The sequence below is a fragment of the Podarcis tiliguerta genome (assembly GCF_965153285.1).
Source record: "Podarcis tiliguerta genome assembly, chromosome: 13".
NCBI lineage: Eukaryota > Metazoa > Chordata > Lepidosauria > Squamata > Lacertidae > Podarcis > Podarcis tiliguerta.
In genome coordinates, this window is record NC_139546.1 from 35468856 (window position 1) to 35483933 (window position 15078).

The 15078-nt window shown below is 48.1% G+C and overlaps 1 protein-coding gene across 6 annotated transcripts in view; it reads right to left on the bottom strand.

Moving 5' to 3' along the window:
* Positions 1–13891, bottom strand: part of LMTK3 (lemur tyrosine kinase 3) — a 36273-nt gene extending 22382 nt beyond the window's left edge. For 2 of the 6 annotated variants that reach the window (XR_014504266.1, XM_083409172.1), the window contains exons 1-3: positions 12822–13891; positions 2317–2450; positions 1006–1156 (exon numbers count right to left, since the gene is read on the bottom strand). Coding sequence is in view for 5 of the 6 variants with exons in the window: in XM_083409172.1 (XP_083265298.1) it covers positions 1006–1156; positions 2317–2450; positions 12822–12909 (373 nt within the window). In the remaining variant the exon portion in view is untranslated. Of the gene's footprint in view, positions 1–1005; positions 1157–2316; positions 2451–9119; positions 9780–12821 lie in introns of those variants that run through there. The other 4 variants (XM_083409168.1, XM_083409169.1, XM_083409171.1 and 1 more) reach the window with 4 other exon arrangements.
* Between the last annotated feature and the right edge of the window lie 1187 nt (positions 13892–15078).

Below are 15078 nucleotides of genomic sequence, written 5' to 3' on the forward strand. Positions count from 1 at the left end.
TTGTTAGTTTAATGTGTTAGTGATATGTAGTGTTTTGTATTGTATTGCATTGTTGTTGTTTTGTTTTTGTTTTGTTTTGTAGTGTTTAAATTGTTGGAAAAGTAATAAATATTATTTTCCAAAAAAAAGTAACAGAAGTCAATGTCATGACCCGATGACTTTAGCATGAACCTCCCAACTTCGTTTCCCCCCACGTTCAAAGGTTAATAGACAAGCTACCGGGACATAAGCTAGCAGCAGCAGCTGATGGGGCAGGATGGTACCAGCTTCCTGGCAAATATAATGACCGCTGCTTCTCCCTTTGTAGGCCACCTATCATACCGGGCAAGAATGGAGAACCTTTGGCCCTCCAAATGTTGCTGAACTACAATTCCCATCAGCCGTAGCAAACACAGAAAATGGCCAGGGTTGGTGGAGGTTGTTGTTCAACAGCGTCTGAAGGACCAAAAGCTCCCCATTCCTCCACTAGCGTGTCTGCCATCTATATGGGGCCAAGCTGGTGTGGGATTTGTTTGTTTGTTTTTACAAATTTATAATCCACACTTCCATAAAAATAGAACTAGGCGGAGTACACATATAAGGGTAAAATCAGAGGAGCCATAATAACAGCAATAAATATCAATAAATACCGGCTGGCTATGAGGGGAGGGGGGGATATTGTAAAAGAAAAAGTTTTCAAACGACATCTGAAGGAAGAGAGGGATGGTTCCTGCCAAGCCTCCATTTGTAGGCAGCTCCACAGGGCAAGGTCTGCCATACAAAAGGCCTGGGACCTAGAGATGGCCAACTGATCCTTAGGGCCATGGGGAGCCACCAGAAGGGCCCCATCAGAGGATCCCAGTGATCAAGGTGGAGCATGAGGAATCAGGTGGTCCCCAAGGCACTTTGAGCCCAAGTCGTTTAGGACTTTGTGGATAAACACAAGTACCTTGAACCTAACCCAGTAGCAAATCAGCAAATAAAGAGACAGGCAGGTGCATGCATGCCCTCTCCAATGAATCTTACCTGTTTTGGGCATCTGCTGGTTGGAGGACGGGAGAGAGACCTCTGAGAGAGGCAGAATGTAGACATCCGGGATAGACTGAGAGGAGGACGTCTCCTCTGCAGGTGGTGTGTATTCTCCAGAATATTCTTCTCCATCAGGGTTCTCAAATTCCTGCCAGGTGGGCAGAGGTGAGTGTAAGGATGATAAGATATTCTGCTGGTTTCCCCATTATTTCCCAGTCTGTTGCCTGAGTTAGCAACCTCAGTGTTTCCCCATGGCCTTGCCATCCCTAAGCGTCAGAACCCACCAACAGGGCTGGTGCCAGGTTTAATGGGGACCTTGGCATGGCCAATGCAACACCACCATCACCAGAGTTACCCCTGCTGCACCTGATCTTCCCCTTGGTGGGACAACACTGCCGCCCTCCTCTTCCCTTCCGCCCTGACGTCTCTCTTAATCCTGTTTAAAAACATTCTTCACAGCTACAATAACACCTCCCTCAGCACCTGGGCTCTGAGAAAGGGCCAAAGACATCCTTTATAAAGACAAGCATTTTGGTGATGTGGTGGCCTGGAGAATGCCCCTGGCGTCACTTCTGTGGTTTGCCATGGCGGCTCGAAAGACTTTTTAAACACAGAGGACTGACCTTTGGCGCTCCTTTCTACTATTGCGGCTCAGTTAATAGAGCATGAGACTCTTAATCTCAGGGTTGTGGGTTCGAGCCCCACTTTGGGCAAAAGAATCGTGCATTGCAGAGAGTTGGACTAGACAATTCTCTTGGACCCAACTGTACAAGTCTATGATTATTAACTTTTTCAAAAAGATAAATGATTTTCAAAAGCCTTTTTAGCTATCACAGCAAACCGCACTAGCGCAGGCAATGCCTAGCCATCTCACCAAGAATGCCAGAATCTGAGAAGAAGGACCCTTTGCCCCCTTTCTCAGTGCTCAAGCAAGGAGGTGGAGGTTGCTAGCCAACTGCTATGGGGTGGAGCTGAACCCAATGGTGAGCTAGTGGGCAGCAGATCAGGCTGGTGAGGAGCACTTTAGAGTAATGGGGCCCACAGGAAATGCCCAATGTGGTTAACCGCTGGTACAAGGTCTTCTCACCAACATGAGGGATGGGGAACTTGTGTCCCTCCCATCATCCCTGTCCTTCAGGGACTAATGGGAGGGCTATAGGTTTTGCTTAGGAAACTGTACACTCCAATCCATGATGCTGTTTAGCTTCACAGAATACAAGCCACAAATGCCTTTCAGCAGATAACAACAACAACATCCCTTCCCCAAAGCATTCCATGACCACCTCAAATCCCCACAACCAGGCTCACCTTGAACCCCACATCGCCCCGCTTGCAGCACAGGCAGGTGAGGAGGAGGAAGATAAAGGCCAGCAAGCCTGAGCAGGAGATCAGGACCACAGCATAGGGAGGGGCCAGGGGAGCCCGGCCTTGGGACAAACCATCTGCAGGGGAGGCAAGAGGCAGAGGAAGAAAGGGGACAGGGTCTTTCTCTAAAGCACATTTTAAAATGTCAACAGCTAGTAAAGGGAGATGGGAAAGGTTTCTCTCAATATTTTATTCTGTTGCTCTCAAATATTATCTACACATAGTAAATTCCGGCACTCTGCTAGGATGGTTACACAAGCTCAAACCCAAAAATGCAGTTATTTGCAAAGTCTAAATCAGACAGGTCAGGAGGCCGTTTCCTGTCTAACCAGCTACTTGAAACTGCTGATGCTAGTTACAGGTCAGAAGGTCGTTTCCTGCCTAGCCAAAAACTGCTGTCAACTAAAAACCACTAGCAAGATGTTTCCTGCTTTACTTCTGCTTTAGATAAGAAGAGATACGAAGGGAATGCTTAGCTAGCGAACACGTGTACAAGGAGGTGGGAGGGAGTGCTTGGCTTAGCAGAAAGACAGGAATATTTAGCAAGCAATAAAATGTGTTAAGCAAGCAATATTTGCTAGCCGATTGGGGAAGTCTGGGGGTATAAGAAAGTCTGCTGAAGTGTCTTGCTTTACAGCCAGTGTATTTCTAGGAACTAACCAGCAGGCTGTCTCTGAGTACAGACCTTGACTCTGTGCTCAGATCTCAATAAACTCTTTTTCTCCAAAGAAGATTCTGCTTTCCTGGTACTTTTGTTCCCTCCGAGGTCCAGGGGATGGCGTGGCTAATGGATCCCTAGGTAAATAAGGCTTCATTTCTTTGGGGGCTCGCCCGGGATCAGCCCCCTCCCCAAATACGGACCGGAGGGCCAGGCTCAACTAAGGTGAACAGCTCCAATCGGCGTTCGCATTTCCGGTGCACACCCTGCCAGTTTGTAGGGGGAGATTGCCACACCGTCCTGGAGCGGAGACATCTAGTTGAGGGAGAACAAGAGGACAGAACGGCGCCGAGGGGACAGGTCCGCAGCGGAGAAAGGTAAGCCCGAGGGAAAGGGCTAGGGGCCCGAGGGAAAGGGCCAGAGGCCTGATCAGCCTCACCTGGTAGTTGGCAGTAGAGTGCCCGGCAGTAAGAATGCCACCAGGAAAGGAATTGGTAAAGGTTTGGGAAAGGGAATGGGGCAGAGGGAATTGAGTGTTTTGTTGACATGTTGTGTGTCAGATACTCCAGTGACTGAATTGTTGTCAAGTGTGGGTCGGGGCCTAGCGCTCCCCTTGGCCGAGCGATTGCAGGGTTGTGCGTTTTCTGCCAGGGCGACCTCGTGCAGACCACAATCTGTATCGTGTGAACTGTGAAAGAATTTACAGCCCAGTCAGGTGCGGAGTATCTGAAGAAAAAAAAAAAAAAAAAAAAAAAAAATAGGGTCTGGAGCAAGCCAATGTATTCCTCTGGAATGCTTTTTTAATAACTGGAAAACAGCCACAAAGAGTGATGATTCACATTGAAAAAACAGAGACTCAAAACTTTATGTGAGGTGGACTTGCCAACCCAGAGAACTGCGTGGCTTTGATTTGCAATTAATCAACCCCCTGTGGCAAATCAACCCCCTGTGGCAAAATATATTAAATGTCCACCCAGACCAGATCCCCTATATCTCTACATGGAAGACCAATGTAAAGAAAAGAATCTACCATGGCTAAAGTCTTGCTGTGACAGCAACACACAGAACAGGATTTGTACAGTGAAGCCTCTGGTGTTAGAAGACCCAGAAGATGAGGAGGGGGAGTGATTAAGCCACCACCTTACACTCCACCAACAGCCCCTCCAAAACCCCCCCCCCCAGGCCAAGATCAAGAAGCACAGGGAGGTGCTGGTGTAGGGGGGAGGAGGACCTGCGAAGGAGGATAGTGAGACGGAAGAAGAGGAAGATGAGGAAGATAACGAAGAGTTTAGGAAGACACTAGATGATATGAATCAAGGAAAGAAAATGTGGACAGAAAGACAGAAAAAGAGACTAAAGGAGTTTGTAAAGCCATTTGAGGAAGAAGTTGGATGTAAGCCCCTTGTTAGTTGAGGCAGCAGAATGCTGCACCCCTGAAAAGAGGAAGAGATGGCAACGTAAGTGGGGACAGGCGGCGAAGAGAATTATGTCTCACAGATAGTATGAGAAAACCAGGAAGGATCAGGCAACTGGAGAAATGCCCCTTCAGAGGGTTTATGATCCACCAGCCCCTGTCCCAGCTGAACAAGCGAAGGCACCACAGACCTACACGGTCCAGCATATACCCTTTTCAAGTGCAGATGTTTGTAATTGGAGAAATCAGAACCCCTCTTTTGAGGAGAATCCAGCAAAGATCGTAAAATTGTTTGAAGGGATTTTTTTTTTTTTTAAACCTATAATCCCACTTATGATGATGAACAATATCTCCTGGACTCACTACTAATTACAGAAGCATTGCTTGGCCCCTGCATGAGTCAACTAGGGAATAGAGAAGGATCCTTTTATATGGGGCAGGGAACAGCAGCAGGCTTTTCAGGATCTCAAAGTGACAACAAGCCCCAGTGCTTGGCATCCAAACCCCAAGAAGCCTTTTACGCTGTTCATAGATGAAGACCAGGGGGTAGCCAAGGGAGTCTTATGCCAGAAACTGAAAAATTGGCAGCAACCCGTCGCATACTTGTCAGAGAAGCTAACCCCAACAGAACAGAGATTGCCCCCCCCCCTGTATGAAAGCGATTGTGGCAGTGGCCACCCTACTCACGAAGGCAGATAAAATTCACGTTTGGACAGGACACCACCTGTGTGACTCCACATGCAGTCCCAGCCTTACTTGACATGAAAGGCACCTATTTCCTATCACAAGCGAAAATGAGGAAGTGCCAGATGCTGTTATTACATTCACGCCTGAAGTTTCAGGTTACCACAGCCCTTAACCTAGCTACCTTATTACAGGTAGGAGAAGGTGAACAAGGGAGCTGCCCACTCAGTCTTACCTGTGCCTGTAACAAAACCCACAAACCAAGTGGTTAATATAATTGGGGCCACAGGTAAATCACAAAAGGCCCCGTTTTTTGCAGTCTGTTACCTGCTGCCTAGGTGGCCAAGTAGTCCAGCACAATTTTTTTGTATATACCAGAGTGTCCCATTCCTTTATTGGGCCAAGACTTGTTAACAAAATTACAAGCCCAGATTTCCTTCCAACCAATGGGGGAAGTAATGATGACAACTGGACCAGCAGGAGAGTTTTCTTTAGAAATGCCCCTGGGAGACCATTGGTGCTTGATGATGGTAAAAGAAGAGGAGGGAATCCTCCCTGTTAGCCTGCCTCATGATGTTGACCCTGGACTATGGGCGAAAGATAAAAACCAATACCCCATCCCACGACAGGCAGCTGAAGGAGTGTGGGTGCATTTGAAGCGATTGCTTCAACATGGAATCTTGAAACAATGCCAATCACAGTGAAACACCCCACTGTTGCCAGTGAAGAAGGAAGATGGTGGGTACCGCATATAGGCCCCAAAGTTCTGGAAAAGAGGAAAGGATGAACAGGACTTTGAAAAAAAACCATTGACCCAAGAAACAGGGTCTAATTGGGTGTCCATGTTGCCCTTGGCTTTGCTTAGAGTCTGTAGCCTCCCATTGAAACGTATTCACTTGTCACCCTTTTGAAGTGATGTTTGGGAGACCGGTTCCTTATGTGTGCATGCTTTCACCTATCCCTGCTCAAGATGTGGAATTGAACAATTATGTACAGTCTCTCTCTCGAGATTTTCTCTCTCAACCCAGGCCCGAACTTCTTGCATGACCAGTTTGAGCCAGGTGACGAGGTGTGGATGAGACTGGTCCCAGGCACCACTGCCGCCGTGCTGGAAGGGCCCATCTGCTCTCCACACCCACAGCTGTGAAGGTCGCTGGCACCACCCCTTGGGTCCACCACATAAGAAAGCTGCTTCAGATTGGACTGTGTCTCAGCATCCTGAAGATCCCCTCCAGTGACGACCGCCTTGCTGATATCTCTACGCACGGTGAAGAATTGGATGGGAGGGGCGCCCGCAGGCAGCGCCCCCAACGTAGACATTTGTTCTCCAGCCAATTTAGAGGCACCACCGGGACTTTTGATATTGGTACCAGAACTCACTCCAGACGATGTGGAACCACGTTACACCCTTGATGAACAGCAGTGGACCAGCCAAGAAGGAGCAACGCTCCAGGAAGGACCGGACAGCCGTGTTTTTGTGCCCCAACATCTGGCCAGCACAATTGTAAAGAATTACCACGAGTCCACCCATTTGGGAGGCCCAGCTGCTAAGGCGCACCTTGGGAGAATATTCTACCTCAACTAACTGCTGCTATAACTAACTGCTGCTATATCCCAAAATGTGCCCTGTGCGCCAACCAAGAGACTGAGAACTATCACCCTTTGAACTTCTATATGGCAGGCCAACCCCTTTCGTCCGAGGCATCCCCGCCGGTTTGGGCAGATGGGAGATCACATCACCCAAGAACAAGTGCAATCCCTGTGTTTGTTGTGTGTGTTTGCTTTCTTTCCAGGTATTCCCTCAAGCGTACACCTGCAGTCCCGTGGCAGTCTCGCTGAGCCGGTTCACCAGTCCCTCTGAGTGACAGCGTCTGGCGACCCCCTCATCCCTAACTGCAGTGAAAGTAGTCGAGGTGATCCCCTGGGTACATCACACGCATCTGAAGAAGGGTGTCTGGACTTGCAAAAGAAATCCCGCTGACCCTCTGAAGTTGATCATCACCTTGTGTCTGACGCTACCAGGAAAAGCGTTAGGCCACGGGCAACGAGATCCTGCGACTAATCATCACAAGGACAGTTACAAAGACTTTCTCTTTTCTCTCTTATTTTCTTTATTGACTTGCTCTATGTCTTATTGCCCTGACCCTACCGAACCATACCAACCCTATTGGCCTGCTGGCCTCTGCTACGACTGGTTCGTCTTGCCGGTGGTAAGAGATGGCGTGCTCTATGGCTATTGGAAACTGGGATTTGATGAGATTACCGTATTGAGACACCCCACTGCCCCGTTGTGGCTCCTCTCCCACACCACTGACCAGCATGCGTGGACAGTGCTCTTACGGGAAGCTGTAGAGACGATCGAAATCTATCTAGTTCTGTACCGCTCTTGCTGTTGTGGGAGGGTAGTCAACTGTTATCTGGAAGGTAGAGCACTGTACCAACCTCATTTGATAGACCAGGTCCTACTCTTAACCCAGGTGATAGATGGGAGCCTGAGCCAGGTGTGCATTGAAATTACTAAACAAGTGCCAGTAAGAATTGCCACCCCAGGATTTCAGCTTCCATATGCTCTGGTCACTAGGGAGGCAGCACGAGAGTTCAATCCACCCAACAGGGCTAATAGAAAAATTGACCCACATAGTGGGAGCATCAGCTCACCGGTGGGCTCTCATCCTTGAGGCTCAACAGGTAGTCGGGCACAAATATCAGTGGGCTCTTCAACAATGAGCACACCCCCTGAATATTGGTGGGAGGAACCATGGAGATATTGGGTTTGGTGGGTAGGAGTGATATGTACCGCCCTTGTCATATGGATGCTCTCGTATTTCTGTTGGCATGAACGGTATCGTATTTGTGGGGAGAATAGGCCCAATAATGCTTCTATTGCTTTTCTGCTTCTGTATACCCTGCTTAATGCAATGCCTGCAACATATGATGAAAAAGATGATGTCTCGCATGATGGGACCTCGCGTGATTGCTGTAATGAGAGAATATAGACCCCTACCCCAGAACGAATCTAAGTAATAGATTGTTCAAAAGAAGAGGACGGAGTAAAGGGAGATGGGAAAGGTTTCTCTCAATATTTTATTCTGTTGCTCTCAAATATTATCTACACATAGTAAATTCCGGCACTCTGCTAGGATGGTTACACAAGCTCAAACCCAAAAATGCAGTTATTTGCAAAGTCTAAATCAGACAGGTCAGGAGGCCGTTTCCTGTCTAACCAGCTACTTGAAACTGCTGATGCTAGTTACAGGTCAGAAGGTCGTTTCCTGCCTAGCCAAAAACTGCTGTCAACTAAAAACCACTAGCAAGATGTTTCCTGCTTTACTTCTGCTTTAGATAAGAAGAGATACGAAGGGAATGCTTAGCTAGCGAACACGTGTACAAGGAGGTGGGAGGGAGTGCTTGGCTTAGCAGAAAGACAGGAATATTTAGCAAGCAATAAAATGTGTTAAGCAAGCAATATTTGCTAGCCGATTGGGGAAGTCTGGGGGTATAAGAAAGTCTGCTGAAGTGTCTTGCTTTACAGCCAGTGTATTTCTAGGAACTAACCAGCAGGCTGTCTCTGAGTACAGACCTTGACTCTGTGCTCAGATCTCAATAAACTCTTTTTCTCCAAAGAAGATTCTGCTTTCCTGGTACTTTTGTTCCCTCCGAGGTCCAGGGGATGGCGTGGCTAATGGATCCCTAGGTAAATAAGGCTTCATTAGGTTTGTCCACAACCCATAATATGGCATTTATAAGAATCAGCCAAAGCAGCTGGGCTGACCCAAACTTTCTTCATTGCCCAAGGCAAAATACAAGATGACACCCTCCTATTACTTGTATAGAAGAAATGAGACTAGGTTGTACACACATCACACATTGAAAGCATCTTGCTTCCCCACGCAGAATCCTGGGCGCTGCAGTATGTTAAGGGTGCTGGGGACTATAGTTCTGTGAGGGGTAAACTACAATTCGCAGGGTTCTTTGGGGGAATCAATGTACTTTCAATGTGCTTTGAAGACATGGTGCATATGCAGCCTGAGAGCTGAAGACAGGCGACAGGCTAGCCTCCTCCACCTTGCCTGAGGGCAGCGTACGTGCTTAGGAGGTGCAGAGAAACCCCTAGGGAACACACAGCTTTGTCCAACACCTCGCTGCCATTGCCTGTCTTCCACCATCCACCACCTGAGGCAGCCGCCTCACTCTGCCTAACGCTAGGACTGGGAGTGAGAGTAAATAAGCAAGCATTCAAATTTTCTTCCAGAATTCTACATCTTAGGACTGAGATGCAGTCAATGAGAGGGAATGGAGGACAGATGTCAGGGGTGTGTGTGTGTGTTTTTCAACCCCCCAAATGTAAACAAATTCTCTGTGGTTTCAGCCCTTACACATCTGTTCAGGACCTACAGCACCATTCTCCACTCATCTGTTATTTCGTGTTTAATCCGGTTCCACCACAAATCTGGCTACACACTTCCCTAGACCAGGGCAGAAACCGTTCCTTCCATTCATCATCATAAACATTCCTCCACTCCTCATCCTCTTAACAAACTACAGTACTACTTACCCTCCCAGCCACGTGACTCCAGTCTCCTCTTTTCCCCACATGCAGACCTCCTGACATCTAGCCCTACAGCGCCCAGTGTGAATGGGTCCTCAGCAAGTTTTTCCTCCAGTCCTCCACACTGCCATGCTGGTGGGTCTTTCCAGACAAATGAAGACACCAGTGCCTTGCCACTTGCTCTGCTGCGTGTTGGGCTCAGCACCACCACCCATCCCTACCAATTCTCACTCCCCACAACCTCACTTGGACACCCCAGAAGGTTACCAGCAGCTGAGGAAAGCAGCTATAGCTGCCACCATCTTTCCCTCCCCTCAGAATGCCTTTGGGTTCCATGGACTTGAGGCCTAGAGACATTCTAGGTGATAAAGATGGCTGTGGCAGCAGTTGCTCCCCTATCAAAATGCTTAGGCAAAATTTATATGAAAGGATGGTGGCACCCATCCAGGAGGGTCCTGACATTTGCCCTGACATGCTGGGTTCTGAGGCCGGGTCTTCCCAATGGAAACTTTTTACCAACTCCCTGTCAATTACTTTATCCATCCCACTTTCCATTCACTGCCAACCACCTGTCCATTTGGTGCCTCAGAAGCAGAACTCTAAACTGTGCAGATGTATTTTTCAGATCTAAAACTGAAAAAAAACCTAAAACAGTCAATATACTGCCATGGCTATATAAACTGTTTTATACCTCTCTAACTGCCATTACTCCCCCCACCCCCCCAAAAAAAAAGAATTCTGGAAACTGTAGTTTGGTGAAGATGCTGAGGTGTCTAGCCCCTTCCTCCAAAATAATTACAATTCCCAGGGTTTTGTAGGAATGGGAATTGACCGTTAAACCAGTTTAATCCTCTAGTTGGAGGTGTCTCTTTTCTAAAGGCTTGGGGGTGGTTACATGGAAAAAGTTATACCAGAATTGGAAATCCAGCTGGATTTTCCAGGGAAAATATATGAATCCCTACATTAAGAGAAGCCTGGCAAACAGTCTGTGGTGAGCCCATAGACTTTTTCTTGATGAAGCAAAGAGAAATGTCACATTCTCTGTCCCGAGCCCATCATGAAGTCATGGGGCTTCCCACCAAACTGCTTCTTCTGACATCACCCAAATGGCCTTGATTAGCCTGTCCCTAAATGGGCTACTAGAACAATCATTTGTTTCCCTATGGATTTATCTGCCCTTGTCTGCAGAAGAAAGCATCTGGGCCAAAAAGGCCCAAGGTCTCAACCCAGGACGCCCTACCCTCCGGGTGACATCATGGCAAGTAAGCCAATGGTAGCCTGAGTCCCACCACTCCAGCCTGCAGTATGGCACCAGAGCATGTACAGAACGAGAGGTGAAAAAGAGAGGGAAATATTGGAAGGGTTGTACATGAGGGAACACACTGGCTTTGCAAGAGAAAGAGAAAGGGCTTTGATTATAACTCAGGAAAAAAACTTTCCAGCTGTTGGAACAGTAGGGGTGACAGGATCCTGAAATAAAACTCATTAGCTACTTTGTCAAGAATAACACTGAATTTGTCCAAAGCTGCATACACACTAGAGCTTTAAAGCACATTAAAAGCACATTCCCCTCCCCCTCAAGGAATTTGAGGCAGTGTAGTTTCTTAAGGATTTCTGGGAACTGCAACTCATGAGGGGTAAACTACAAAGCTTAGAATTCTTTGATGAAAAGAATGTGTTTTGAATGTCCTTTAAGGGTATAAGGAAGATAAAACTCCTGGCCTGTTTGACAGGCCTTTTGATCCAACAGTGTTTCAGAATTCACTGCGAGGAACTAATCTTTGTGATTATTTCTGTCTCGCAGAAAACAAGAACCCTATCGGATCGGACCAAAAGTTGATCCAATGCAAACATCCTGTTTCACGCAACAGGCCAGGCAGTGACTTCCAGTAAAACCACAAGCAATGTTCCCTTGTCCTAATCTCTGGCCGCAGCCATGCTATACATTTAAAGAGCATGGTTTCCCTCAAGGAATCATGGGAAGTGTAGTTTGTTAAGGGTGCTGGGAATTGTAGCTCTATGAGGACTCATATGCTTTAAATGTATGGTGTGGGTGTGACCTCTGTCCCCCACCCGACCCTCTCTCTCTCTCTCTCTCTCTCACACACACACACACACACACTTGTAAACACCCCACAAGCTAACATTATGAGGAAAGTCTTTATTGCTCCCATTTTACAGAAGGGTAAGCAGTGGATGAGGTCCTGTCACTTACTCTTACCTGTACGATCCATCAGTACATATCCACCCACCCTTCCCTTCAGCTTTTCGTCCCTTACGCATAAACCTCTACTTTCCTCTCTCTTTCAGCTCATCTTCACAACCCCCCTTCAGGCCCCAAGTACCTTCTCCATCTCAGGCATGCCGGCCCTCCCAGCACTTCAGCAGTCCCACAGCACATGCCAATTCCCACAAAACTCTACCACCACCAGACCCTTGTGCCAAGGGCACATCCATAGTGAGTCACGCCGCTCTCTCCAGATGGCTGCCAGACCAAATGTGGCTTCATGCTATATATTCAAGATGCCACAGACCTCACGCCCACCCCTCCCCACCTCTCTCTCTCTCTCTCTCTCACACACACACACACACACAAACACACACACAAACACACACACACATTCCTTGTTTTCTTCACACACTAATCCCAGATCTTTGCTGCTGTGCTCTAATCATGGGCCCCACCATGTACAAAAACATATTTGTTCTCGCACACCCCAAATAACTTCTATTCTTGTTTGCCACTCCTTCAGCCCCTCCAGGTCTACTCAATTTCCCTCGCCAGGGTCGGAAAGGAAGAAGGGGTGGGGGGGGGGAATCCAGTCAACCAGCAAACACCGCCGGCATAGGCATCTGAGGAAAACCAGCAATGATTAATTTGGTCTGTACAGGAATCCCAGCCTTCTCTCCGGAATGGAATTTATTAACCCAGAAAACACCGCCAGCCTCTTGTTTGGGAAGCGAGAAATCCCGCAAGCCCAGCTTTGCACACATGAAAGTGGGATGGTTGTCTAATTTGGGCAGGTAACCCATCACACAAACAGGTGGCCACAGATGGTGGAGGCGAGGGAGGCAAAAGGCAAGGAGGGGTGGCCACTGTCACAGATGAATGGGAGCCCTCGCAACCTGCCAAGAAGACTCACCGTTTTCCGAAGGCGCTGCCAAAGCTTTCTCTGGGTTGAAATACGACATGGACGCAGCCAGGAGAAGGAAGGGGCCTTGCCTTAGCATCTTAGGGGGAGTCTGGGATCATGGATCAGGAAGGCGGGGAGAGGTCTCAAGACGTAGGTGCGGAGTGGGGGGTGGGGAGTGGAGAGAGAGGGGGAGAGAGAGAGAGGGAGGGAGAGATCCGCCACCCAGCAATGCACAGAAAAGCAGAGACACGGTGGGCATCAGTCATCAGAAGGGATGGAGCAGAGCCGAAGACGCCAAGAACAATGGTACCCAACAGATCGTTGTGTCGCCTGCATCCTTCGGAGGATGTGCGACCGCTTGGCTGGCTGCTACCTGGATCTCATCCCCAGGCATCATCTTCTTGCCGAGGAAGGGGAGGAGATGGGAAATGGAATAAATAAAGAGGGAGGGGAGGGCAGAGGATAGTCAAAGGTGGCTGAAGAGAAGTGGCGGCAAGGATGGAGGGGGGGCGAAGAAAGCCATTGTAACAATAGGTGATCTCACATGGGGAGGGGGAGGGAACAGGAGGAAGCAGATGTGTGGGGAAGAGGGGGGTGGGGAAGAGGTGAAGGAGAAAAACCTAAAATCCCAGTTGAAAGGAGGAAGGAAGGAAAGAGGGGGGAAAAGAGGGGAAGAGAAAAAGGGGGGAAGGAGGCTGGGTGTTCCCCCCCCCCTTCGGAAACCTTGCTCTTCGGGTAGCAGAGAAATTGATGGAGATCAAAGCCCTCCCATGCAGCCCGGGTTGTGGATTGGACAATGGGCATGTCACTTAGGCTGAAGGGAGGAGGATGCAGGAATGGATGGGGGGGGTGTTATCACCATGGAGACCTGCTCTTGGGTAGCAGCAGCAGCAACAGCAGCAGCAGTAGGGAGTGCAGGAGCAAGAAGGTGAAAGGATGGAGTGATTAAAAGAGGGGTTCAGGGCAGTGAGGCAGAGAGGGCTGCAAAAGAGGAGAGGATATTTTGCACACAAGTAGTGCTACGCCGCTGAGCATCTGCCAGATTCAGTGTCATATTCCACAAACACATAAGCATAAGGAGAATCTCCTTCTTTCTCTCACACACACACAGGCATAAACAGAGTCTCTCACACACAAACATACACACACAAACATAACAGATCATGCACAATATTTCATGCTTGCAGAAAATGACTTACACGTAGATAGGAAGTGTTGCTGTATTTATTTACAGTAGCTGCATACTGCTTTTTGACCACCAAGCAGTGTCCAACAGTGATAAAAAGATTTAAAACGATATTACTGTGAAAACAATTAATTGTTACGTAAACAACAATAAAATTAAAACACTGAATAAAGGGAAACAGCTGCTGAAACAGTGGTGCCAGAATCCCATAATTATCAAATAAACAACCAAACAGGAAAGGCAGAATGAAATATATTTTTTCCCTGTCCTCTGGAAGGAAGAGGTGGCAGAATGTGAGAACAAGGACCGCAGAATGGGTAGGAGGGAATCCCAGAGCTTAGAGGCCGCCACTGAAAAGTCCCTGCTCCATCTCAACGGCAGACTAGACTCCATTCCCATGGTGTCATGAACTGTATTTTATGTCACACAGAACTATTTTCTCAAGGTCATCCATACACGTTGCCTCATGCATCCCAGAGAAAGATTCCCATTCGGATCAGAGAGAAGAAATCTTCAAATGGCCCACCTCCAACAAACATATGGGGCAGGGGATTGGACCTGCTGCAAGCCACAATCACAGCACTGGATGACACTGAGGCCACATCTGCCTGACAGCCACTCATTCAGCTTTGGTCTGAAAAGAGGCCTGTGTACAGACAGGCCTCCACAATTCTGACCAATGAGGGGTGTGGCCAATTGGTGTCAGAAGGGGGAGTTAGTGGGTGCACTAACCACAAGGTGAACAGCCTTAAACATGGGTTCATTGTTGTTGTTTAGTCGTGTCCGACTCTTCGTGACCCCATGGACCAGAGCACGCCAGGCACTCTTCAACATGGGTTAAAGCCTTCCTCAACTCTGATAATCATATTGGATGGTTTTGATCCAGTTACTACCTTCCAGCCTAAGCCCCCTCCTAGGATTTTGTAAAGGATAAATATGGGATGCTGAAAAATACTCTGCCCTGAGTTTGTTGGAGGTAGAATGCAAACAGGATGAATAAATAATCCAGTGCAAAATGGCAGCAGTTTCCACACATGCTGAAACGGTCTTGGAATCATACGCAGTGTGGTCAATTAAAAA